Source organism: Monodelphis domestica, chromosome 1 (assembly GCF_027887165.1).
Source record: "Monodelphis domestica isolate mMonDom1 chromosome 1, mMonDom1.pri, whole genome shotgun sequence".
NCBI classification, from domain to species: Eukaryota; Metazoa; Chordata; class Mammalia; order Didelphimorphia; family Didelphidae; genus Monodelphis; species Monodelphis domestica.
The window spans coordinates 64,382,924-64,410,558 of NC_077227.1; the positions used below are offsets into that span (position 1 = coordinate 64,382,924).

At 36.7% G+C, this 27,635-nt stretch overlaps 1 protein-coding gene across 3 annotated transcripts; it reads left to right on the plus strand.

Moving 5' to 3' along the window:
• Positions 1 to 408: 408 nt before the first annotated feature.
• On the plus strand, positions 409 to 24,607 carry LOC100016420 (pulmonary surfactant-associated protein D-like). Of its 3 annotated transcripts, none has more exons than XM_056800042.1 (6): positions 409 to 621; positions 789 to 900; positions 3,837 to 4,042; positions 4,773 to 4,883; positions 21,582 to 21,764; positions 24,064 to 24,607. In XM_056800042.1, the coding sequence occupies exons 2-6, from the start codon at positions 893 to 895 to the stop codon at positions 24,438 to 24,440; spliced, it is 885 nt and encodes a 294-aa protein (XP_056656020.1). In that variant the 5' UTR covers positions 409 to 621; positions 789 to 892; the 3' UTR covers positions 24,441 to 24,607. The 3 variants fall into 3 exon arrangements, with proteins under 3 accessions (XP_056656020.1, XP_056656024.1, XP_007478561.1); XM_007478499.3 differs by having other exon boundaries at positions 413 to 621; positions 21,681 to 21,764; XM_056800046.1 differs by lacking the exon at positions 789 to 900 and having other exon boundaries at positions 410 to 621.
• The last annotated feature ends 3,028 nt before the right edge of the window (positions 24,608 to 27,635 follow it).

Below are 27,635 nucleotides of genomic sequence, written 5' to 3' on the forward strand. Positions count from 1 at the left end.
CCACCATGCTAATACAGGGTCTCCCTCATTTCTTCCATGGACTATTACTCTTGGGTTCTAACTGATCTCTCTACTTCAAGTCTGTCTCCACTCCAGTGTGATTCTTCTAAAGCTCAGGTCTGACCATGCCACATACCTACTCAATAAATTCTAATAAACTTCTACTCACCATATCCTTTATATGGCCATTGAAGACATAGCCTGAAAGCAGAAAAAAACTGTTTCTAGATGCTTCTGTTGCAGATGATAGCACAGCTGTGGTTGCCCCAGCTTGCTCCACAGAAGGCAAATAGAACCCCTAACAGGGATGGTATCCAAAGCTATACCTCATCATGGACAGATGACCTTGAATTAATGACCCAACTTCCTTTCCAAGAATGGCCTAGGACCATCATGCTCTGGGACTTCTGCTGCTTACTCAGTGAGAAAAGGACAGCCCAGCATTACTGTAGCTGTCACTTGGACATCTGGTCTTTCTCTGAGTGGAGAACACTTTGAGTTCCTATGACAGTTTAGTCAAAGGGCAGGAAGTCAACTCCTATTAGAATGAAAGAAGACAAGCACGGCTTCAGCAGCTAAGGACCAATACCACTTTGCTAGAAGGACTTCAGAAGCCAAAAGGTACAAGTAATTCTAATAGAATGTCCTGTCTTTCATGAATGTTTCCAAGAATATTATTTACAACTCATTCAGTTTAGAGCTGCTTTAATAAATATCATACACAGGACAGTGATGGATATGTTAAAGGTTTGTTATATTAATGCTCAATGTTAATTCTTTGAAAACAGAAGAATTTAAGAAGTTGCTTTAAATGGCACCAGACATGGCTGTGGGACAAGGAGGAGACTGAAATTTCAAGGGCTGGTGGAGACACACAAAGAAAAGCAGAAATATGGAAGGGTATGCCATAGGGGTTTCCTTAACAGGGGTTGGAAGGTTAAATCATGGGTCTTGGTATAACTAGGAAAAACAGGAGCTAGGGTCTCTAAAAATGGAGGACAATACAAAATATAAAATCTTCCTTTTGAGAAAGTGATTTTAAGTAACCTAAGATGGCCAAGAAAAATAATGGGAAAGAGGGAAAGTAAAAAAAGAAGAAAAGGTAAGCAAATTGTTGACCACTGCTACTCCAGTTGAGAGAGGGGATTATTAATGGGAAAAGTATGCTTGCTTAGTTCCCAAACTAGGGAAGGAATAACCATAAAAAGTTCCCTTTATATGGCACTTTACAGTTTACAAAGTGCTGAACTCAAAACAGTTTTATGAGGTTATCTATCCAAGTACCATTAGTTCTGTTTTACATATGAAGAATCTGAAAATCAAAGACTCTTAATCTGGCTTAATTTGGCCTATCAGGGAAGTGATTATGTGCACAGGCATCCTGGAATTTCTCAATGTGGACTTTAAGTCTGCTTTCCTCAGAACTATGAAACTTTTCTTGAAAAATCATATGTAAACACTGTGTTGAGCAAGAATGATGCTATTAAGTTGTGGTGCTTGATAACTAGGAATGTAATTTCAAACCAACACTTGGATGGAAAGAAAAGTTAAAGAGCCCTCCTCACCCCACTCCCCAACCACCACACATACACACACACACACACACACACACACACACACACACTGCACACTGAGCCCTCCCTTCTATACAAAAAGAATGGATGTTATCCAGTGTCTAATCTTGTTTTTTACAGTAAATCATTTAATCATTTTTTTCTCATTTTCTATTCTCTCCAATTTTTTCAATTGAGTCTAATAATAAATACTGGCTTTGGAATCAGGAAAGTTGGATTTCAGCCCTGATTATGCTATTCATAGTCTGTTTGACTTTCAGTTACTCAAGAACTCTAGTCACCAATTTACTCTTATGTACAGTTAGGGCTCTGCACAGCATAGTCTCTAAGTTCCAATCAAGATCTAATATCTGACATCACAGAAAAGTAAATATCTGACTTCTTGCTTCAGCCCTTTGCCTAAAGACCTCAAGTGATGATAAAACTGCTTCCCTGGCCCAAGAAGTCCTTTCTGCTTTGGGATAACTTCAGTTATCCCAAAATTGAGCCAAATTCTCCATCTTTGCAATTTTTATTCCTTTCCTCCTAGTTCTACCCCTTGGTGCTAAGAAAAACAAGCCTAACTTTTCTTCTATCCCCCTGCCTTTCAAACACTAGACAAACATGGCCATGCTAAATAAGTTTTTCTTCTCTAGGTTGAGCATCACTAGACCCTTCATCCAACATAGCTTGACATAATCTTGAGTCCTCTGTCCTACTTCTCAGTGGTCTTGCTAGAACAACATTCATAAATAAGCATAATACTCCAGTTATATTCTGACCATGGCAGAGAATGGAGCACTATCCATTCCCTTATTCTCAGTCAACACTAGGCATCTCTTAAATCAGTCTAGATGTGCACTGGTCCTTTGGACAGCCATAGCACACTGTTGGTGCTATGGTAAATTGGAAGTCCACCAATTTTCCCCCATCTTTTTCAGACAAATTGCTATTTAACCAAAGTTACCCCAACTATTATATATGTAGATCAGCACCTTCTCCATATTTTAACATGAAATATTTTTTGCCTGTGAAATTTCATTTTAATCAATTCAGGCCAATGTTCTATCTTACCAAGATCTGCTTGGATTATGACTCTGTCATCTAACACATTCTCTTTCCCTCTCACTTTTGGATTATCTTTGCATATTTTAAGCATTCTATCAATACCTTTGTCCAAAGCAGGAATAGACTCATTAAATAGTAGAGGACAAGGAAAGGACCTTGGAGTATTCCATTAAATACCTCTTACAATGCTCATGATAATATGATACAATCATGTATCATTTGAAGAACCAGCCCTTTCACTTAGTCATGCAGATCAAGTTGAATCTTGGCTTCTTTCCTCTAATAATAAACTCTATGGCTTCAGAACCCAGTCAGAAGGTTTCTCTAGAACTATGAGTATCAGGCTTGTATCTTTGAAAGGGTCCCCTTTCCAGTGCAAGCACTAGGGGTGCCAAAGTCATTAAGCATAAAACAGGTTCACTAATGTAATACTTGAGAGATTCCACCCAATCCCCATTAACAAAGCAATAGTAACAACTCCTTTTTGGTGAACTCTTTCCTTTTAATCAGAGGTCAGTCATAGACTCTTTTTCTCACAACAACAACTGCAACTCCAAGTCTAACTTTTAATGAAATTCTAGCATTGTAAATAGAACTGAAGTCCTTGGTGAAGGAGCAGTATCTAAAACTTATCATTTCCTTGCTTTAGTATTTATGTTCTTGATCTCACCACCCCTATACTCTTTCAATCACTCTTTACTACATATGATATGGTCATTTCCTGGGAAACTCAGCACAACACCTCTACCTGCCCAGGTTGCCACTCCTTTCAGCTCTCTATCTCAAGATGTGTGACCACATCTCTCATGGCTTGTTACTCAAGCAATATAAATATTTCAACCAGAATATTCCAAATTGACCCTCTTTTTTCAGTGCTTTTTACAAGTGTCCTTTGATTTTTCCATAGGGAGAGCTAAAATTCTGTTTTTATCACTTCTTGTTTTAGACATTTTGATATTTTCTACTTTCCATAATCTTTAAAAGATCACAGACCACAACTCAACATCACATTCATCAGTTTTATCAATATCCTAGCTTGGTTGAGCATAGCAAAATAAACTCATTCAGGTGGTCTTTCCTAACTTATCCTGAATTTTAATTATTTTTTAGTAATTTTAATTTTAATTTTTTTAATTTAAATATCATTCTTCTTGCAAAGAAAATAAATTAAAAAGTGACAGTTAAATAATACTACTGTCTCTTTATTCTATTCAGGTCCAAATCTGAGAAGATGCACTTCCTGGCTGCTTTCCAGCTTTTTATGCTAACACTTTCACTGACTATGGCCTCTGACCAAGTCAGAGGGGAATGTGAACCAAAATTAAACATGTGCAATATTATGCCTTGTGGTATGCCTGGGAGCAATGGGTTACCAGGTCGAGATGGGAATGAGGGTCCTAAAGGAGAAAAGGGGGACCGAGGTATGTGAATCAGATGTCCCTGAAATATTTAGCTTTGGGAATGGCATTGTAGACAGTGTTAGATACAAGAAGTCCTGGATGTCCGTGTGTGTGTGTGTGTGTGTGTGTGTGTGTGTGTGTGTGTGTGAGAGAGAGAGACCATTCACAAAACACAAATGCTCTGAGTTTTATTTTCTACCTCTACAAAATGGGGATAATGGGCTCTTGTGTGTCCCAGAAGAAATGGTATCTGTAAAGTGTTTGGCAAACTTTGATGCACTTTAGAAATGTCTTTTATCTTCTTCATCTGCTCAAGAATCATTTGCTAAACATTCTGAGGAGAAGACAGTGTGCCCAGGTTTGTAGAGTAACAAAGGTAGATAATACATGGTCCCTGGCTCAAAAGACTTGGTACCAGAGTCTCACACCCATGCTACCTCCCCCAGCAAAGCATGGGAAGGTCATTTTTTACTGGAGGCTTGATTTACCTCTGAAAAGAAGGATGGATTCTGATGCAGGTCCCAGGGCTCTGTGGAGAAATAACAGCAAATTAAAGCCTCATTTAGCAGGCTCAATTGCCTCAGCTATCCATTTGACATTCCAGGGTCCTAAACACCTGGCCTCAGTGGTGCAGATTCCTCAGCCTTGGGTACACTGACATAGCAGAAGTTCAGTCTGCCCATAATCATGAAAGGGAGAAACCCCTTGTACTGATTGTTGCCTTTTCTCTCCAAATTCTTCCCATCATAAGGAGAGAGAGGATCAATAGGTCCTCCTGGAAAACTTGGACCCATGGGCATCAAAGGTGATCAGGGGCCTGTGGGACCCAAAGGACGAAAAGGAGACTATGGAGGAAATGGAGGTGAGAGAGAAAAGGGGTACAATGGGGAATGGAAGGATTGGGGGTGATTATTTTCAACTTTACTCAATTAGTTCAACATATATTTAACAGGGATCTATTCTATTAGGTCAAGGCTTCATTTCATTCTCCAGATCTTACAGTCTAGCTGGGAGCTAGAACATCTGTGACAAAACTAAACAAGAGAACTGACAGCTTGTTTGGTACATATAATATTTTGTTTTGGTAGTTAGAGAAAGTGGAAATTATCATGTACTGAAATAATCATAAGACGTCTTTTTGAAGATGGGTACCAGACCTTGAAGGATAGAAAGGATTTTGATCAAGGACAGCATCATTTTAAGGCATCAGTAAAGGTAAAGAGGAAGCTGTTAAAGGATAGTGTGAAGATGAATGTGGAAGGTGCATAGGAGAGATGAGTGGGTTAGAAAAGAGCAGATAAGCTCACAGCAAATAGCTTTGAAGAAATTTGGACTTAAGTAATGAGGATCCACTAGAGATGTGGTTTAGGAGAAGAATATGGAGAATGTAAAACATTAGAAATAGAAAAAGTAGTAGTGAGGGAAGGGAAAATAAGAAAGTGGAATGGAAGGAATGGAAAAAGTGAAGAAAAGAGGAATAAATATAATTTCCCACAGCCTAAGTTTGAATGGTAGCAACAGGAACATTGAGAAAAAATTACAAATAATGAGGGAACTTTATTAATCTTAGTCCAGGAGAGATGAATGGAAAACTAGAAAATATATGGGGGATGGAAAGGAGAAACAGTTTTTTTTCTATAATCTCTGAGACCAAGTGCCCCCCCATATGACAATTGAAAATCCCATGAAGCTGTCTTACCAAGAAATGCTATCATTTGACATAAAGCACACGATCTATTCCTTCCCTCCACTTCTCCACTCCTCCATTACTCAAGTCTTTGTCTGTCAAGACTAGATCTGTTGCAATGTGAGATGGAGTGGGAGAGGAAGGTCCTGGTATTGAGTTCTTCTATGGATAGGATGTGGCTTTCTCACTAGAGAAAAAGGAATCAAAGAATCTTGGTCTGTCAGAAGCATTGCATAATATCCAATGGAAATGAAAATCATTTTTGTCACTCAGGACTGATTCCACTCAAGAATTAGATGAATGTTTTGCAAGGAGAAATGAGAAACCTTCAGGCTCTTACCAACAAATACAAAAATGGTAAAAATATAACTTTAAAGTTGCAAGCTAAAGTATTTGCTCATGAGATTAATTTTATCAACCTTTTCCCCACACATTTCTATTCTTTTGGATGCCTAGGTTCAGATGTTCCTAAACCTGACTGTGATAGTCATATTCTGATCTATGGAGTATTATACTAAGGAGATTAAACCTCTGTTATAGCCTTGGATTAAAGTGAAACTTTACTAGTTACCCATGTCCTAAAGTATAACGTTCTGGATTTCATAAAGATCTGGTTCAAATTCCACTTCACACATTTTTTAGCTGTGTAATCTTGGATAATTCAATTTTAAGTACGCAGAGCCTCAGATTCTTTGACTGGAAAATTAAAGGGATAAATTTGACAATTGTCTCAGTTCCTTCTAGATTTGAATCCATAAATCTATGATGTCTAGGGCACATTTTCACTAAGAATTTTAGAGGTTCAGGGACAATACAGAGAGAATAAGAATACTATGACACAGAACTAAAGAAGGAGAAGGAACTTGTTGGATGACAAGTTCCATTGCCTTTTAGGTCCTCTCCTCAATCCATAGATGTTAGAATTCTAAAGAAATAGCTGAATTTCAGAATCATAATTTTGGAGGTGATTAAGGGTCAGCTAGTCCAGAAATTCCTTAACCCAAGATCTAGAAAAAAATTTTTACAATAATTTGCAAGAAAAAATATTTTGATAACTATATTCAATATAAAGTTTCTTTTATAATCTTTTATATTTTTCTTTGTGTATTTTAAAACATTACTCTAAGAAGGGGACCATGATAGACAAAAAAAAGGTTAAAGATCTTGCCCAACTTTGTTGCTCTCCCCACTTCAACAAGAAAATTGAAGCCCCTAGAAGTGAATTGACTTGTCCAAAATCATGCATAATTAACCTGCCTCTCCAGGCCAGGGTTCTTTCCCCAGTCTAGTCCAATTCTTTCTTCTTCCAGATACATAGATGCACCAAAAGAGTCATGTAGGTACTTCAGGAGATGGTTTTGTTTCCCAATCTTTGGCCAAGAGGAAAGAATCTCTGGATTGAATTGGTATCTAATACTTTAAGGATCTCTTTGGTCACTGAAAACTTGTTCAAGCATGAGTTCTGCAAGAAGCAGGAAAAAGCTAGAGGGGATCCTCACTATAATTCCTCTCCTTGGGTTGGGGAGGCATAGCAGGAATGATGCAGAATCATCCTTTTTCCATGTGTGTCCCATAAGTCCCTTTGTTCAGGACCCAAATTCTTCCAAATTCTGGGAATTGGCAGGGAGTCTACTAGCAAGGTGTGAATAGAGTATATCTACCTTTCTCCTTTACAGTTTTGATATTGACTGGCATCAAAAATGTGAATGAGAAGTTTTTTTGTGTGATAGTCACATCTGAACATTCATTTGAAGAGGGAAAGGCTATATGTTCACAAAATGGTGGCCTATTGGCAGCCCCCCATAATGCCAGGGAGAACAGAGACCTGCAAGAACTGACCAAAAAGCACAATTTGCCAATCTTCCTGGGCATGAGTGATGAGAATATTGAAGGCACATTTCAATACCTAAATGGGAAACATATCATCCACACTAATTGGGTATCTGGAGAACCGAACAATACTGGGAATGAAGACTGTGTTGAAATCTATACTGATGGCAAGTAGAATGATAAAGCTGTGACTTAAAACAGCAAGTCGTTTGTGAACTTTATGCTGAACCATGTGTTTCTAAAGGGCAACTTGGTTCATTGGCATTGCTGGCATACTCTTTCAGAATTTCTTGGGCAGGGGTTCTAATTTTATCTACAGGTACAATGAGATTTGCCATTTGAGAATTCCTTAAATAATATTCATCACAAATTTGCCTGACCTTATGTCCTCAAGAGAGAGACTTACTTCAATGAAAAGATCCTACCAGGATGAAATATAAGTGCTGTAGATAATGAAACAGGGTATAATTTAGGGCATCTCCTCTAGGACCTTTGGATTATACTTTGGGGAGAGGAATAAGAAACTAATAGAGAGAATTCAATGAAAACTACAAAGATAGTCTATGGCCAAAGGGGGAAAGGCCATTTCATTTTAGACAAGATAAGCATTGTAAGTGACAATTCACAGAATGAAGCATTTAAAAAAGAAAATATTTTAATATTGCATGTTATTACCTAATATTGGAAATATCATGGATCAAAAACAATTTTAGAAATGACCAAATTTAAGAGATGGATAATATTGGAAACCACCTAAAGCACAAATCCCTTCTCCAAGAAGTACTCATCCCACTTTAATATGAATGATAGAAAACTCATTACATTCTGAAGCTGCTTGTTTCCATTGCTGGCCATCTCTTGTTTAAAAAGTTCTCTCTTAAAATTAATCCAAATTTGCCTCACTGAAACTTCCAGTCAGTGACCATTGTCCTCTCCTCTGTAACTACAAGGGCAAGTCTAATCTCTATTCTACATACAATTTTAACTACCTATAATGTTTTTATAAACACTGGAGGGAGGAATATTATTTCTCCTGTCTTATCTTCTCCAGGCAAAATATCCCTGGTTATTCCAATTATCCTTCTGTTTTTTTAACTTTTACCTTCTGTCTTAGTATTGACACTAAGTATTGGTTCCAAGGCAGAAAAGAGGTAGGGACTAGGCAATTGGGGTTAAGTGACTTGTCTAGGATCACAAAACTAGGAAGTGTCTGAGACCAGGACTAAACCTGGGACCTCCTAACTCTAAATCTGGCTCTCAATCCACTGGGCCACCCAATTGCCCCCTCCCCACAAGCTTATATATATATATATATATATATTTCAATCTTTACCTTCTGTCTTAGAATCTTCTTAGAACAATACTATATATTGGTTTTAAGGCAGAAGAGTTATAAGAGCTAAGCAATGGGGGTTAAATGAGTTGCCCAGAGTCAAAAAGTAGGGAGTATCTGGGGCCAAATTAGAACCTAAGACTTTCTATCTCTAGGCTTGATTCTCTAACCACTTAGCCACCTGGCTGCCCCCTCCCCAAATATATTTTTTTCTTTTAATTCAAAAATATTTATTTTCCCAATCACATGTGCTGATTGTCATCAAATGTTTTCCAAAATTATGAAATCTCAACTACCTCCTTCCCTCCCTTCTCTCTCCTCACTAAGAGACAGCAAGCAATTTGATTTGGACCATACATGTATTATATTTTGCACACTTGGTCATTTTTGGAAGAACACATTCAAACAAAATCAAAGTCCCAAAATAAAACTTTAAATACACAGATGTAAAAGATAGAATTCTTTAATCTGCCTCTATCTGACTCAACAGTTCCTTTTTGGAAAGTACATAGCATTCCCTGTCATAAATCTCTCAGAATTATCCCAGTTCATTGCATTGCTGAGAATAGCCACATTTTCACAACTGATCATCATACAATGTTGCTGTTATTGTGTACAATGTTCTGCTTATTTCATTCTACATCAGTTCATATAGATCTTTTCACCTTTTTATGAAATCAAATCATCTTATCATTTCTTATAGTTCAATGTTATTCCACCACCAACATGTACCACAATCTGTTCAGCCATTCAGCAACTGATAGTTTTCCAATTTCCAGTTCTTTACCAACAACAAAAAAGAAAAAGATCTGCTATAAATATTTTTTTACAAGTAGTTCACTTCCCCCTTTTGTTTTCACTTTGGGATATAGACTCAGCAGTGGTATTAAAGGATCAAAGGATATGTTCAGTTTTATGACCTCTTCGGCATACTTCAAATTGTCCTCCAAAATGGTAAGATCAGTTTACATTACCAGCAATGCATTAGTGTCCCAACTTTGCCACATCCCTTCCAACAGTTATCACTTCCATTTACTGTCATATTGGTCAATCTGATAGGTATGAGATGGGCATCTCAGCATTGTTTTGATTTGCACTTCTTTAATCAAGAGTGATTTTTTTCATATGATTATTAATAACTTTTATTTCTTCATCTGAAAATTGCTTATTCATATTATTTTACCATTTATCAATTAGAGAACTGTGTTCTTATAAATTTGACTTAGTTCTCTACAAATTTGAGAAATTAGACCTTTTCCAGAGAAATTTGCTATAAAGGTTTTCCCTAGCTTGTTGTATCCCTTGGTCATATTGGTTTTTTTTTGTAAAAAAGCTTTTTTAGTATAATTAAAATAATTGTTTTTTTATTTTTTAATGCTTTCTATATCTTGTTTGGTCATAAATGTTTCCCTTTTCCTTAGATCTAGTATGTCTAGGCCACCTTCCTTCATATTTTTTTTCATTAATTGCCCTGTTTTTCTTCATCTTTTCTTCTTCCAGATGAATTTTGTTATTTTTTTCCTAGTTATGTAAAATAGTTAATTGGTAGTTTGGTTGGTATGGCACTGTATAAGTAAATTAATTTAAGTAGAATTGTCATTTTTATTATATTAACTCAGCCTATCCATTATCAATTAATATTTTCCAATTATTTAGATCTGACTTTATTTGTGTGATAAGTGTTTTGTAATTTTTTTCATATAATTCCTGGGTTTGTCTTGGCAAGTAAATTCCCAAGTATTTAATATTATGTAGAGTTATTTTAAATGGAATTTGTCTTTCTCTCTCTTGTGCTGAACTTTATTGATAACATATAGAAATGCTGATGATTTACATGGGTTTATTCTATATCCTGCTATTTTACTAAAGTTATTAATTATTTAAACAAGTTTTTAGTTGATTTTCTAGGATTCTCTAAGTATACCATCATATCATCTTCAAAGAGTGATAGTTTAGTTTTCTCATTGCCTGCTTTAATTCCTTTTTTGTTTTCTTATTGCTAAAGCTATCATTTCTAATACAATATTAAATAACAGAGGTGATAATGGGCACCCTTGTTTCAGCTGTGATCTTATTGGGAAGACTTCTAAATCTTCTCCATTGCAGATTACACTTGATTGTTTTATGCAGATACTACTTCCATTTTAAAGAATGACCCATTTATTTCTATGTTTTCTAATGTTTTTATTAGGAATGAATATTATATTTTGTCAAAGGCTTTCTCTGAATCTATTGAGATAATCATGTGATTTCTGTTACCTTGTTATTGATATGTTGAATTATGCTGGTATTTTCCCAATATTAAACCAACCTTCCATTCCAGGTATAAATCCCACTTGGTCTTGGTGACTGATACTTGTGATATGTTGCTATTATCTCCTTGCTGGTATTTTATTTAAATTTTGTTCGTCTCTTCATTAATGAAATTATTGACTGTTTCTATAATTCATTCTTTGGTCCACCCCTTTATTAGCATTAGATTATTTGGTTTCCAATTGATTTTTTTAAATTTTTCTCTCCATAGTTTTTAATACATTATGATCTGAAAATGATACATTTATTATTTCTGCTTTTTTGCATTTAGCTGTGATGTTTTTATGCCCCAATACAGTCATAATTTGTGTAAGTACCATCTATTGCTGAAAATAAGGTAGATTATTTTATATTCCCATTCAGTTTTCTCCAGAGATCTATTAGTTCTAACACTTCTAAAATTTCACTCACTTCCTTTACTTCTTTCTTGTTTAAGTTTTTGGTTCAATTTTTCTAGATCTGAAAAAATGAAGTTGAGGTCCCCCACCAGTATAGTTTACTATCTATTTCCTCTTGAAGCTCATTACTTTCTCCCTTAAAATTTTTGAGGCTATACCATTTGGTGTATATATGTTTAGTACTGATATTGTTCCTTAGTCTCTAGTACCTTTTAGCAAGATGTAATTTTCTTCCTTCTATCTTTTAATTAAGATCTATTTTTGCTTTAACTTTGTCTGAGATGAAAATTGTTACACCTGCTTTTTTTAAAACTTCAGATGATGCACAATAAATTTTTCTTCAGACCTTTAACTTTACTCTTTGTGGGCTTCCCTGCTTCAAACATGTTTCTTATAAACCACATATCATAGGATTCTGGTTTTTAATGCACTTTATCCATTTCCATTTTATGGATTTCATCCAAATCACATTCACAGTTATGATTACAAACTGTGTATCCCCTTCAATTTTATTTTCCCCTTTTGATCCTGTTCTTTCTCCTGTCACTCTGCCCCTTCTCAGAAGTATTTTGCTTAATGACCCCCTCCTTACTTCCCCCACCTTTCTATTACCACTTCTCTTTGTCTCATTCCCTCTTTTTTTTAACATTATTTTATTTGGTCATTTCCAAACATTATTCACTGGAAACAAAGATCATTTTCTTTTCCTCACCCCCCTTCCCTCTCCCATAGCTGACACACGATTCCACTGTTTATCACATGTGTTACTGTTTCTAACCCATTTCCATGTTATTGGTATTTGCATTAGAGTGTTCATTTAGAGTCTCTCCTCAGTCTTATCACCTCCACCCCTGTAGTCAGGCAGTTGCTTTTCCTCATTGTTTTTACTCCCACAGTTTATCCTCTGCTTGTGGATAGTATTTTTTAGATCCCTGCAGATTGTTCAGGGACATTGCATTGACACCAATGGAGAATTCCACTACTTTCGATTGTACCACAGTGTAGCAGTCTCTGTGTATAATGATTTCCTGGTTCTACTCCTTTTGCTCTGTATCACTTCTTGGAGGTTGTTCCAGTCTCCATGGAATTCCTCTTTTAGCACAATAGTATTCCATCACCAACATATACCACAATTTGTTCAGCCATTCCCCAATTGATGGGCATCCCCTCATTTTCCAATTTTTGGCCATCACAAAGAGTGCAGCTATGAATATTCTTGTACAAGTCTTTTTCCTTATTATCTCTTTGGGGTACAAACCCAGCAGTGCTATAGCAGGATCAAAGGGCAGACAGTCTTTTATCACCCTTTGGGCATAGTTCCAAATTGCCCTCCTGAATGCTTGGATCAATTCACAACTCCACCAGCAATGAATTAGTGTCCCTACTTTGCCACATCCCCTCCAGCATTCATTACTTTCCATAGCTGTTATGTTAGCCAATCTGCTAGGTGTGAGGTGATACCTCAGAGATGTTTTGATTTGCATCTCTCTGAGTATAAGAGATGTAGAGCACTTTTTCATGTGCTTATTAATAGTTTTGATTTCTTTGGCTGAGAACTGCCTGTTCATGTCCCTTGCCAATTTATCAATTGGAGAATGGCTTGATTTTTTGTACAATTGATTTAGTTCTTTGTATATTTGAGTAATTAAACCTTTGTCAGAGGTTTTTATGAAGATTGTTTCCCAATTTGTTGCTTCCCTTCTAATTTTAGTTATATTGGTTTTGTTTGTACAAAAACATTTTAATTTGATGCATTCCAGATTATTTATTTTGCATTTTGTAACTCTTTCTAAGTCTTGCTTGGTTTTGAAGTGTTTCCCTTCTCAAAGGTCTGACGTGTACTATTCTGTGTTCACCTAATTTTCTTATGGTTTCCTTCTTTATGTTCAAGTCATTCACCCATTTTGAATTTATCTTGGTGTAGGGTGTAAGGTGTTGATTTAAACCTAATCTTTCCCACACTGTCCTCCAATTTTCCCAGCAGTTTTTATGAAATAGTGGATTTTTGTCCCAAAAGCTGGGATCTTTGGGTTTGTCATATACTGTCTTCCTGATGTCATTTATCCCGAATCTATTCCACTGATCCTCCTTTCTGTCTCTTAGCCAGTACCAGATTGTTTTGGTGACCACTGCTTTATAATATAGTCTGAGATCTGGGACTGCAAGGCCCCCTTCCTTTGTATTTTTTTTTATTATTTCCCTGGATATCCTTGATCTTTTGTTCTTCAAAATGAACTTTGTTATGGAAATTTTTTGAAAGTTCCATGGGTATGGCACTAAATAGATAGATGAGTTTGGGTAGGATGGTCATTTTTATTATATTGGCTCGTCCTACTCATGAACAGTTAATGTTTTTCCAATTGTTCAAGTCTAGTTTTAGTTGTATGGAGAGTGTTTTGTAGTTGTGTTCATATAGTTCCTGTGTTTGTCTCGGGAGATAGATTCCTAAATATTTTATTTTGTCTAAGGTATTTTGAATGGGATTTCTCTTTCTAGTTCTTGCTGCTGAGCTGTGTTGGAATTATATAGAAATGCCGATGACTTATGTGGGTTTGTTTTGTATCCTACAACTTTCCTAAAGTTGTTGATTATTTTGATTAGCTTTTTGGTTGAATCTCTAGGATTCTTTAAGTAGACCATCATGTCATCTGCAAAGAGCGATAATTTGGTCTCCTCCTTGCCTATTTTAATGCCTTCAATTTCTTTTTCTTCTCTAATTGCTACTGCTATTGTTTCTAATACAATGTCAAATAATAAAGATGATAATGGGCATCCTTGTTTCACTCCTGATCTTAATGGGAATGGATTTAGTTTATCCCCATTACAGATGATATTAGTTGATGGTTTTAGATATATACTGTTTATTATTTTTAGGAATGTCCCTTCTATTCCTATGCTTTCCAGTGCTTTTAATAGGAATGGGTGTTGTATTTTATCAAAGGCTTTTTCTGCATCTATTGAAATAATCATGTGATTTTTGTTGGTTTGCTTGTTGATGTGGTCAATTATGTGGATGGTTTTCCTAATATTGAACCAGCCCTGCATCCCTGGTAGGAATCCTATTTGATCATGGTGAATGATTCTTCTGATCACTTGCTGGAGTCTTTTTGCTAGTATCCTATTTAAGATTTTTGCATCTATATTCATTAGGGAGATTGGTCTATAATTTTCTTTCTCTGTTTTTGACCTGCCTTGCTTTGGAATTAGTACCATGTTTGTGTCATAAAAGGAATTTGGTAGAACTTCTTCTTTGCTTATTATGTCAAATAGTTTGTATAGTATTGGAGTTAGCTGTTCTTTGAATGTTTGATAGAATTCACTGGTGAATCCGTCAGGCCCTGGGAATTTTTACTTAGGAAGTTCTTTGATGGCCTGTTGGATTTCTTTTTCTGATATGGGATTATTTAAGAAATCTATTTCTTCTTCTGTTAGTCTAGGCAATTTATATTTTTGTAAATATTCATCCATATCACCTAGGTTGATATATTTATTGCCATATAGTTGGGCAAAGTAGATTTTAATGATTGCCTTAATTTCCTCTTCATTAGAGGTGAGATCCCCTTTTCATCCTTGATGCTGTTAATTTGCCTTTCTTCTTTCCTTTTTTAAATTAGATTGACCAGTACTTTGTCTATTTTGTCTGTTTTTTCAAAGTACCAGCTTCTAGTCTTGTTTATTCGCTCAATAGTTCTATCACTTTCGATTTTATTAATTTCTCCCTTAATTTTTAGGATCTCTAATTTGGTTTTCTTCTGATGGTTTTTAATTTGTTCGTTCTCAAGGTTTTTGATTTGCATTTCCAATTCCTTGATCTCTGTCCTACCTAATTTGTTAATATATGCACTCAGGGATATGAATTTTCCTCTAAGTACTGCCTTGGCTGTGTCCCATAAGATTTGAAAGGATGTCTCACTGTTGTCATTTTCCTCAATGAAATTAATTGTTTCTATGATTTCTTCTCTAACTAACCGATTTTGGAGAATCATATTATTTAATTTCCAATTAATTTTTGATTTGGCTCTCCATGTACCCTTACTGATCAATATTTTTATTGCCTTGTGATCTGAAAAGGCTGCATTTATTATTTCTGCTTTTCTGCATTTGAGTGCCATATTTCTGTGACCTAGTGTATGATCTATGTGTATGATCTATTTTTGTGAATGTGCCATGTGGTGCTGAAAAGAAGGTGTATTCCTTTTTGTCCCTATTTATTTTTCTCCATATGTCTATTAACTCTAATTTTTCTAAGGTTTCATTCACCTCTTTTACCTCTTTCTTGTTTATTTTTTGGTTTGATTAATCTAAATTTGATAGTGGTTGGTTCAAGTCTCCCACTAATATTGTTTTACTGTCTATTTCCTCCTTCAATTCTCCTAGTTTCTCCATTAAAAATTTGGATGCTATACCATTTGGTGCATACATGTTGATTAGTGATATTTCCTCATTGTCTATACTCCCTTTTAACAGAATATATTTACCTTCCCTATCCCTTTTGATCAGGTCTATTTTTGCTTTGGCTTTGTCAGATATCATGATTGCAACTCCTGCCTTCTTTCTATCAGCTGAGGCCCAAAAGGTCTTACTCCAACCTTTAATTCTTACCTTGTGAGTGTCAATCCACCTCATATGTGTTTCTTGAAGACAACAAATGGTAGGGCTTTGGGTTCTAATCCAATCTGCTATTTGTCTACATTTTATGGGTGAGTTCATCCCGTTCATGTTCAAAGTTATGATTGTCATTTGTGGATTTGCTGGCATTTTGATATCTTCCCCTAGTTCTGACCTTTCTTCTTTAGCTATTTCCTTTTGAACCAGTGATTTACTTTGGGTCAGCCCCCCTAGTCCCCTCCCTTGATATGCTTCCTTTTCTAGCCCCTTCATTTTTATGCTCCCTTCCCCTCCCCCTCTCCTTCCCTCCCTTTTTATACTTCCTCCCCCATCCCCCTCCTTAATTTTCCTTTCTTTCTTGCCCTATTGGATAAGATAGAATTCAGGATCCCATTGGATCTAGATGTTCTTCCCTCTCAGATTTGATTTCACTGAGAGTAAGGTTTAAGTAATTCCACTTCATGCTCTCTTCCTCTCCTTCTCATATGAGAGTTCTTCCCCTCCCCTTCCCATGTGTATCATTATATGGGAAAGATTATTCTATTAAGTCCCCCTCTATTTCTTGAAGTAAATCTTAGTATTATCGACGGTCCCCCCCCCTCTCTTTTCCTTTCTTTGCCCTCACTTTCACCAAATCTTCTTAATGCCCCAATCTTTCCCTATGCATGTTTCTTCTAACTACTCTTATGATGCATACAATTTTTGAGAGTTACCCAAAACATTTTCCCCACATATTAATATATATGATTTGATGTAAATGTAATACTTATAGAAGAGAGTTTGAATTAAAGAAAAAGATAAGATTTATCTCCTTTTCCCTTTCTTTCATATTTACCTTTCCATGTTTCTCTTGCTTTCTGTGCTTGGATATCAAATTTTCCACTAAGTTCTGGTCTTTTCTTAGCAAATGCTTGGAAATCTTCTATTTTGTTGAATGCCCATACTTTCCCCTGGAAGTATATAGTCAGTTTTGCTGGGTAGTTGATTCTTGGTTGGTGACTCAGCTCTCTTGCCTTTCTAAATATCGTGTTCCATGCTTTGCGGTCTCTTAGTGTGTTAGCCGCTAAGTCATGTGTGATCCTTATGGGAGCCCCCTTATATCTGATGCTCCTCTTCTTGGCTTCTTGTAGGATTTTCTCCTTTTCTTGGAAGCTCTTGAATTTGGCAATTACATTCCTGGGGGTTGTCTTTTGGGTATTTAGTATAGAGGATGTTCTATGAACCCTTTCTATTTCTATTTTTCCCCTTTGCTCCAGAACCTGTGGGCAATTTTCTTCAATAATCTCCTTCGCCTCTGTGGAGTACTGGGGAGTCCTTCTGTTCCTCCAAAGGTGATTTTTGTGCTCCTTTGATGTAGTCTATTTCATTCGGTGCCGGGGAGAGGAAGCGTGTGGCTTCTAGATTGCAGCCATGTTTACCATCTTATTCCCTCTTATTCCCCTCCTACTCCTCTATAAGGTCAAGTAGAATCTTATACACAAATAAGTATGGTTGTTATTACCTCTCTGAGTCAATTATGATGGGTAAGATTTAAACATTGTTCATCACTCCACTCCACTGTACTAGTTTTTCATGCCTCTTTAGGTGAGATAATTTACCCCATTCCACATCTCTCTTCCCTTTTTTCTCAGTGCAATTCCCTTTTTCACCTCTTGATTTTTATGTTGCATGTCATATCATACTATTCTGCTTATGACCACACCTTCTGTCTAAGGGTACTCCTAACTGCCTTAATACTGATGATTTTTTTTAAGAATTACAAATGTCATCTTTCCATGTAGGAATATATATATATATATATTATTTATATATATATATGTATATGTATACATATATATATATATATAAATCTTATCAAATCCCTTAACTTTTGTCTTTCTTTTTACCTTTTTAGGCTTCTCTTGGGTCTTGTGTTTAGATATTGAATTTTTGGTTTAGATCTGGTCTTTTCAACAGGAATGCTTGGAAATTTTCTATTTTAGTAAATAACCACTTTTTCTTTTGAACAAATATACTCAATTTTGCTGGATAGGTGATTCTGGGTTATAAACCTATATCTTTTACCTTCCAGAATATCACATTCCAAGCCTTCCTAATTCTTTAATGTAGAAGCTGTTATGTCCTATGTAATCCTGGCTATAGCTTCATGGTATTTAAATTGTTTTTCTGGTTGATTGAAATGTTTGCTCCTTGTCTTGGGGAGTCTTGAATTTCATTATACTATTCCTGGAAGTTGCCATTTAGGGATTTATTGCCAGGGGAGGTGATCTGTGGATTCTTTCAATTTCTATTTTACCCTCTTGTTCAAGAATTTCAGGGCAGTTTGCTTTGATAATTTCTTGAATGTTGATGTCTAGGATTTTTTTTTAATCATGGCTTTCAGGTAAGTTTAATAATTTTTAAATTGTGTCTCTTGGATCTATTTTTCATGTCAGAAGTTTTTTTCAATAAGATGTTTTGGGTTTTCTTCTTTTTTATTTTTGATGTCTCCTAAAGTCACTAGCGTCTACTTACAGAATTTTAATTTTTATGAAATTATTTTCTTCAAAGAATTTTTGAACCTCCTTTTCCATTTGGCTAATTCTGCTGTTATTTTCTTCTTCTATTGCTTCCTCATTTTTCCTCTATCTCTTTTAATTGATTTTTGAAATCCTTTTTGAGCTTTTCCAGAGCCTAAGACCAGTTGTTTTTTTTTTAAGTTTTGCATGTATTTGCTTTGGTTTCACTGTCCCCTCCTGTGTTCCTTGGTCTTCTTTATCTCCATAAAAAATTCCTACAGTTGGGTATTTTTTAAATGTTTGCTTATTTTTCCAGTCCTTTTCTTGACTTTCACTTTTATTTTAAGGGTAAGCTCCATTCTCAGTGTAGAGAGGGCATTCTCTTAAATCTCAGTTTTTCCCTGCTGTTACCCTTAATTCTATTTCTGGGTTTTTGCAAGTTTCAGTTATTCTTAAGTAGTTTGATGGCCTGTGGACCAGGAGCTCTGAAACTCGCTTCCTACTGCTGATTCAATCAATCCCTGGAACTGCTGATGGCTTGCAGAGCTCAAAGCACTATCATTTACCCTCTTCTGTGGCTTGAGTTTTAACATTAGGCTAGAATAAGGACTCTGGACTTCACTTTGGGCTTACACAGACCAGGTGTGCTGCAGACTGCCTTGCATTGAGGGTTAGTTCCACACTGCAGGTTTGAGCTGGAGTTCTAGGACTTGTTTTGGGCTTACACAGACTAGGCATGCTAGTAGATTGTCTTGCACTGGAATTCAGGATCTCACTGCTGGCTTGAGCAAATGTTCTGGGTCCCACCTTGGACTCATACCAGCTAGGTGCCTTTCTGACTGCCTTGTACTGTGGCTTGGGGCATTCATTAAGGCTTGGAACAGGGCTTGAAACTTTATGGGGTGGGAAAGGGATTGTACTGCTATTGGCTTAGGCTGAGTCTCAGAGTCTCCAGTTTGGCTTGGGGCCAGGCTCAGAACCTGGACAATAGATGTTTGGCAGAGGGCTTGCTCTTGACTTGCACTGGTACTCCTTGGTGTAGCCTCCAGTGAGCTGTGCTCCCTTCCTTTCTTAGTGAACCATTCCCTCTCTGCCTAACTTTCAAGTTGTTTTCTCATACTGGTTCAAGATTTCACTTCTTCAACTCTGCTATCTTCACTTCACCTCCAGAATCTTTTTTCCCAATCATATTTCCCAATCATATTTTTCCCAATCATATTCTTAATAGATATTATCTTTGACTACCACTTTTTCCTTCTTGCCATTTAAGTCTATAACCTGAAAAAAGAGATGGTTTCTTTTACCCCGTTTCTCTCTCAATCAGCCTTAGGAAAATATAGATTAAAATTTTAAGGACTTGTTTTAAAATTACAGTAGAGTAATTATCTTTGCTTTCATGCATTTCCCATTTTTTTCCAAAGATGAACAAGTTTAGAGCTCCTGCAATCATTATCTCTATTTCTCTCCCCTTCATATTCTTTTCTAATATGGTATTGATTTTGATGTTTGGTTCACATGAGTAACCTGTCAATCTATAGTCAAATTAATTCTTTGTACTGATGTCCAGTATCCCAGAACCTTCCTTATTTCTTCTTAAAAGAATAGTAGTGATATCCAAGCTTCTGAATGCTCCTGGGCATTTAACCTCTTTCATTTCTCAATTTTAAATCATATTTTCTGTCCAAGTTTTCATTGTTCCCTTACCTCCCCCAACCAACTTAGCCTTGAAGTCAAGTTACCAAAATAACTGGAGAATCATAAATATAGAGATGATAATTAAATCTGAGGGAATTGAAAAGATCACCAAATATAAAAGTATAGAGTGAGAAAAGATGAGAGTTCAAGACAGAGTTCTGTGGGACAACCAGATTTAGCAGGTGTGGTCTGGATGAAAACCTAGCAAACGAGACAGAGAAGGAACAGTAAGATAGGTAGAAGAGAAACCTATTGAGAATGGAGTGACAAGAACCTATAGAGAAGATAGTATCAAGGAAAAGGGAATGATGATCGATAGTATCAAAGGTTATATAAAGAGAGTTTAAAAAGAATATTAAGAAATTAAGAAATCACCAGTAACATTTGAGAGAGCAGTTTTGGGTGGATGATAAAGACAGAAGCAAGATTGTAAAGAATTAAGAAGAAAAGGAGAGAAGGAGAAATGAAGGCATCTATTGTCAATAGCCTTCTCAAGTTTAGCCACAAAAGACAAAACAGATTTGGGGTGATAGTAGGAATGAAATGATCTAGTGAGGGATGTTTGAGGATAGGAGAACATGGGCATGTTTTAAGCATGTAAGGGAATAGTCAATAGACATGGAACAAAGATAAGTGAAGGGGGAATTATAGAGGGAACAATTTGTTGATGATGAGATAGAACATGATCACTTGTACAGATAGAAGGTTTACCCTTGACAAGGGAGGACCTCCTCTTCATATGAAAGGGGGTTGAATAATGTTATGAATAAAGGACTCGGGAAAATATTTTCATACTACTGAAAATTGTATCTTCTTAAATGATGAATGTGAAATTAAACAGGTTTCAAAGATACTCATTACATGTGATGATTTTTCAGTGGAAAAATTTTCCCCAGAATTCCTTATCTCAGTTTTATCCCAAAAAGTGTTACATCACACTCTCAACAACACCTTTTTAGTTCTAATATATAAGGTGTTCTACATGATCTTAAGAACCATTATTTCCAGGAACCAAAGAGATCCATGGCCAAATCACTTTGGGCAATATGCATCCAGTCATCTTTGCATTTATTCCCACCTAACCTCATGTATGTGAGTGAGATTTCAGGTCTGTAGGAGGCCTGATGCTATTATGTGGGAAATACCTGAAGTTCACCCCCAATTCAGAATGTCTTCACTCTTTGGCCATATGGAAAAGTTGCACTGCCCCTCATCCACTGCAGTTGGTGCCATGGGTCCTACCAAAGAAAAGCCTATGTGGAGTTGAGGAACTTCCAAAACCTTTATCTTCATGCAGAAATGAATTCTCTGAAGCAGCAAGTAGCAACCCTTCAGGAACAGGTGAAAATCCTGCAAACAAGTTTCACCAAATACAAAAATGGTAAGTGATTTGGAACTTGGGCAAGAGTCTTTCCCCCTATTTCTACTAATTACCTGGTCCTTTGCACACAGATGGTTTTTGTTAGGTCTTCTAATTATGGTTTCTTTAAATTCAAGTATAATATTTATATTGCTATTCATAGAGGCACACTGTGTATTATGAACAAGAAAAAATAGAAAGGCCGTGGAAAGGTTTTTGGTACTTTCTACCACCTCTGATACTCTGCTGATGCCTAAATGTTCATGTTGATAAATCATATTCTATTTAACTGTGTTTTATTTAAAATATATATAAATATCCATAAAATACACTTTTAAAAAGAGCCTGGGCTGATCTCCTACCTAGTGCAAGGAGAGGATATTAATAAATCCTTTCAAAAGACTGTGTGGAAAATTTGGTCAAGGAAAAGAAGAAACTTGCTAAAGAACCTAGACTTAGAGCTGGAAGGGTCCTTAGAGATGCTTTAAATCTAATTAAATTAAACTAATTTAATCCAAGTGATAAATCAAATCATATTCAATTACTACATTTTAAAAAAGAGGAAACTAAGACCACAAGAGCTTAAGTGCCTGGCTCAGGGACACCCAAGTAGTGGGTTGAAGAGTCATGATACAAATAAAGATCCTCTGTCTACACCGTCAGCATTCTTTTTTCCATTATACTCGAGAGACCCAAGAGCCCCCATCACTTCGTTTCTTTTTAAAATTTTTACCCTTCCATCTTAGAATCAATACGGTGTACATTCCTTCAAAGGCAGAAGAATGGCAAGGGCTAAGCAGTTGAGGGTTAAGACACCTGCCCAGGGTCACATAGCTAGGAAGTATCTGAGGCCATATTTGACCCTGGGACCTCCTCCCTTCAGATATGACTTTCAATCCACTGAGCCATCCAGCTGCCACACCATCATTTCTGACTTTATTTTTAAGAGTATAGGTTCAGAGTCATATTTTGCATTACATCTTAGTATCCCAAATTCATAAAATAAAGCAGAAAAAAGACTTCAAGTGAAGTGAAGTGGAACACAGAGAGGAGGACTTTGTCATGAGGTCTTCCTTATATAGTATGGAATTTTGGTAATATGCTAGGATGTCCCAGGAGCCTGAGGGACAAGGCATTCTATTATATACTTTAAAGCAGAGACTGGGAGCTCCCCAGAGCAGATGACAACAGCTTGGTCTTGGCAGGAAGTGCTGGAGGCTTCATTTAGCTCCATGGATGATAGCAATGGTCTGGGATAGTCATTTACCCATTGACCATTCACCCTGATGAAGGCTTGCAGAGCTGCAGCTGAGTCTTGAAATCACAAAACCATAGATTGGAGAAATTTATTCAGCACTTCAGCCAGGCTTCCTGGAAGCCAAAGTGACAGCTATGTTCTATCCTTATGTTATTAGCTGGCCCTGGAACCTTTAGAACAGGTAATGATAGCAAAGAGATGCCAATTCTAATCACGAGTTTCCCTAGTTCAGGACTCACCTCCCCCAAGCCCCTGTCTGGAGGGAAAGGAATATTCAGACTTTCTGATGTTTCTAAAATCCCTCAAAGGCTCCAATCAACCCAGAGCTCTTTGCTGCACTGTCTTCACTGACTACTGCAAGTTAAGTATTCGAGAAGAGCTAGATGAAGAAAAGGAGATAATTTTTAACATCTATGGTCAATTTAATTGGCTACAAGTGATTAAAGTATAATGGAAAACCTACCAAGTTTCAGTTCAGAAGTCCCAGCTCTCCATTTACTAGCCTTGTAACTTTGGGCCACTGTCAACCTCTTTGGGCCTCAGTTGTCTCATTTTTAATGTGAAAAGATAGAAGTAGATGACTTTAAGGGTCCCTTCCAGACACAAGTATAAGATCATATAATGTCCAGAAATACTAATAATTTATTATCTATTGAAAGCTAGAATTAGGAATGTCAAGCAGGAAGGACTATATCCAGAAGATACCAGTCCAAATATTGTCACTGTGCTAACAAAGCCAGCATATTTTTACCATCATATGTGGTACTACTCCTCATGTACCTGGTACTTAGGAATCTATACTGCTATTCTCTGCAAGAAAATTCAAGAGAATTTGTAAAATTTGGAGATTTATAGTGTAGTACAAAAAGTGATGATTTGGGAGTCAAAGGTTGTAAGTTCAAATCTTAGCTCTGCCACCATATCTGTGATCTTGGACAAATCATTTCCCTAAGCTATAATTGGACCTCTGCAGTTTCTAAGTTTCTTGCATGCCAGACAAAACTCAGAACTAACTAGCTTCTTTGTTCATATGCCTCAGGTTTTCCTATGTTTTTGTCCTAGCTGAACTGTTCCCAAGTGGCCGAGCAGTGGGGGAGACAATATTCAAGACCAGCAGCTTTGAGGGCAACTTTGAGAAGGCATTGCAATCATGCAGACAAGCTGGTGGGCAAGTAGCCTCACCCAGAAATGCAGCAGAGAATATGGCAATTCAGGAGATTGTCACAGTATACAATAAGGCGGCCTTCCTTGGCATGACTGACATGAAGACAGAGGGCAAGTTCATCTATCCAACAGGAGAATCATTGAGCTATTCCAATTGGGCCCCAGGAGAGCCCAACAATGATAAAGATGAAGAAGACTGTGTTGAGATCTTTACCAATGGCAAATGGAATGATAAGAGATGTGGGGAGTCATGTCTCATCATTTGTCAATTCTGAGCCACTAGTAGAGAAAGAACTATGGTTTATCTGCTGTGTACTAGTGAGGGGATAGACATGATACAGGCTGATGTCAAGGAGACTGCCTGGGGACCACAAAGGCTCATCATGTGAAGGACCACTATACCACTCTTGACTAATAAATAAAATCTCAATGCCTTGTGCCATCTGATGCTTCTTTCATTGTCTCCAGTTTATTTCAGTAGGACCTGAGAAGAGAAAGGGAACATGGTGTAGATTCCATTCTACCTGATGTTCTAAATCTGCCTTCTGAAAAGTTTAAGAGCTCAGTCCCTGCTGACCAAGTTCAACAGACATTCAGTAAGTACTTTGTGAAGAGTACTGAGCCAGAGACTGCTCCTTGTAAAAACCACTAGCCTGCCCTCCTTCAACTTAAACTGACACTTCTAGGATACATTTTGCCTCTAAATTAAAATGTGGGACACCTGAGAATAAGGACTATTTTGTTTATCTATTTTTTTAATTCTAACTTTATGTCTTAGAATCAATACTATGTATTGGTTCCAAGGCAGAGGAGCATTAAGGGCTAGGGAATGGGGGTTAAGTGACTTGCTCAGGGTGACACAACTAGGAAGTATATGAGCTTAGATTTAAATCCAAGATCTCCCATCTCTAGGCTTGGCTTTCTATCCACTGAGGCACCTGGCTTCCCCTTAGTCTTGTTTTTCTATTTATATCTCTGACTCTTAGCATAGTGTTTGACACCTAACAAGCACTTATACTTTTCTCATTAATTTATTCAACAATGCTTTACATACTACAATAGCTTACTGAACATGTAATAATACAGGAATGAAAAAAATGTTAATTAAAAGCTTCCTCTACGCCAGGAGCTGAGAAAACAGAAAATATAAACCTGTATGACTCTCAATGATTTCACATTGTAAATGAGGGAGATCATATATCTAGGAAACTTTGGGTGCAATGTGAATGGAAAGAGCTATTCAATCAAAAAGTGTAGTTGGAGGGCATATGGTAAGGCTCAAGTGTCCGGTAGGTGCCTATTGGGACCAATGTCTGGACATCCAAAAGGCACAGTCAAAGGATTAAGGGCAATATCCATTACTCCTCCTGCCTGAATGCTAACCACATTCCCCATGTTGAACTTTCTTCCCACTGGACCACAATACTATATTTCCCAATAGAAAGTCTTTTATCCCTAGTGTCTAGCATAGTGCCTGGCTTATAATGGGTGATAAATGAGTATGTGTTGGTTTTAATTGAATTAGTATAGACCGGATGTGTAAGAAGGAGTGTGTAAGGCATGTGTATAGAAGGCTTCCTGGGATCTGAGTTGGGCTTCAAGACCCAAGGAAGATTTGAAGAGGAAACAGGAGGCCCAAGATATAAGGAATGTGGAAAAATACAAAAGCAGGAATGAGTCTGGTATTTTCAAGGATCATTGAAGAGACTGACCTGACTATAACAGAGAGGTCATCTGAGGAAGAAGTGAGAAAAATGGTAAACTAGAATGAATCCAGGAGCTCCATCTCTAGGCTCCACTAGCTACCCTCCATCATTTTTGTGATAAGACTTTCAGACTCCTTACTATCCTATGTAAATTCCTTGAGAACACAAGTCTTTGTATCCCTGGCTCTGGTACATATTAGGTATTTAATAAAAGCTTGTTGATCATTATTCATTAGTCCTGAATTCTTTCCTTCAACCTATTGCAATCTTTTCAGAGCTTTATTTCATCAAACAATCCATGTAATAACCCTAATAGGTTATGTACCTGAAAACTTGATGAACATGCTTTCAAAGTCTTCATATAAGTTATTGATAAATGTGTTGATTTTGGAAAGGGAAAGGACTGTGTCTAGTGGCAAGCTATTACTATCTCCAGTACTGTTATCTCTTCTTGACTGCCAAAGAGAAATGGTATTTTTTCAGCAAAATCAAATTATTGATTCATATCAACCTTGTGGTCCATTAAAATTCCATTATCTTTTTTACATGAACTGCACTCTCCAATTTTTTTCACTGGCACTCTAGAGGTCAGGTGTATTCCATATCATCTTTGTGTAAACCTTAAAATTTCATAGACTTATGAATGTTAAAAATTTTACTCCTCATTGAGGAATCCTCCAATTCCCTACTTGAAATAATTCCCTACCAGATAGTGAGAACTCTACTTGAATGTGAAAATTCCTTGCTATGAGAGTATCCCTACTCCACCCCTACTTAAGACTGCTTTAGGGCAGAAAACTCCTTGCTAAACAGTGAAAGTACTTGAAAACCATACTTATAAAGGAAAGGAGTTCTTTGAGCCATGCCTGTTTTTGGAATTGATACAATGGGATGCTAGGTGCCTATAAAGGTGGGGCAACTTGTAAACTACTTAGACCTAAAAGGTGAAAACTTACTCAGAGGTTTTCTCTTAATGAAATTAGTCGACACAGTAGCATTTTTTTCTGACTTACTAAAGACATTAATCTACTCAGCTGTGAATTCAAAATGGGCTGTCTTTTGGAGAACATCTACAGTGATTGGTAGATGGAAGAACTTAGGGGAGGTGACATAGGAGATTTTGCCCTTAAAATAAGAGCTCAGAGAAGAGCTGGAGGTCATTCTGAAACATTCAGATTGAGAAGGACTCATTTTGAAACATTCAGATTGAGGAAGGACTGATTCTGAAACATTCAGATGGAGGAGGGAGCTGGTGAAAGCAGCTGAGATGATGCTGGCCTGGTGTCACTAGACTCCTTACTTAGGCAGACCTTGTGGTGAGTGTTAAAAGACTGACTGACTGGCCTCTCTCTCTTAAGACTCAGGTCTAGGCCATGTTGGCTTAAGGTCCTTCATACTTTTTTTCCTTTTTCTCTCTTTCTCTCTTTTCTTTAATTCCACATTTGTATTAATTAAAATCTCTATAAAACCCAGTTGACTTGGGTATTTGAATAATTGGGAATATTTCCCTGATGACCACCTTATATTTGATTTAAAAACCAAGACACTGTAGTGAAACATATTTTCTGTGGTCAAATTTACTCACCCTCTCTTATATCTATCACAATTTATATCTTCCACCATTTTAACTCACTACAGTTTATGGGCTTCACTATTTTAAATCTCACATTTGCAAACATGAACCACCCCTTCAATTAGGGAAAGAATTTATTTCCAGGAGAGGAATAAATATGGCAATGTATCTACAAGGTACAAGAAATTTCA

What these genes read in the sequence shown, in the direction of transcription:
- LOC100016420 (XM_056800042.1), top strand. An exon ending in AGGAGAAAAGGGGGACCGAG is followed by an intron (nt 4,043 to 4,772) that starts GTATGTGAATCA and finishes TCCCATCATAAG; the next exon opens with GAGAGAGAGGATCAATAGGT. An exon ending in TTTCACCAAATACAAAAATG is followed by an intron (nt 21,765 to 24,063) that starts GTAAGTGATTTG and finishes TTTTTGTCCTAG; the next exon opens with CTGAACTGTTCCCAAGTGGC.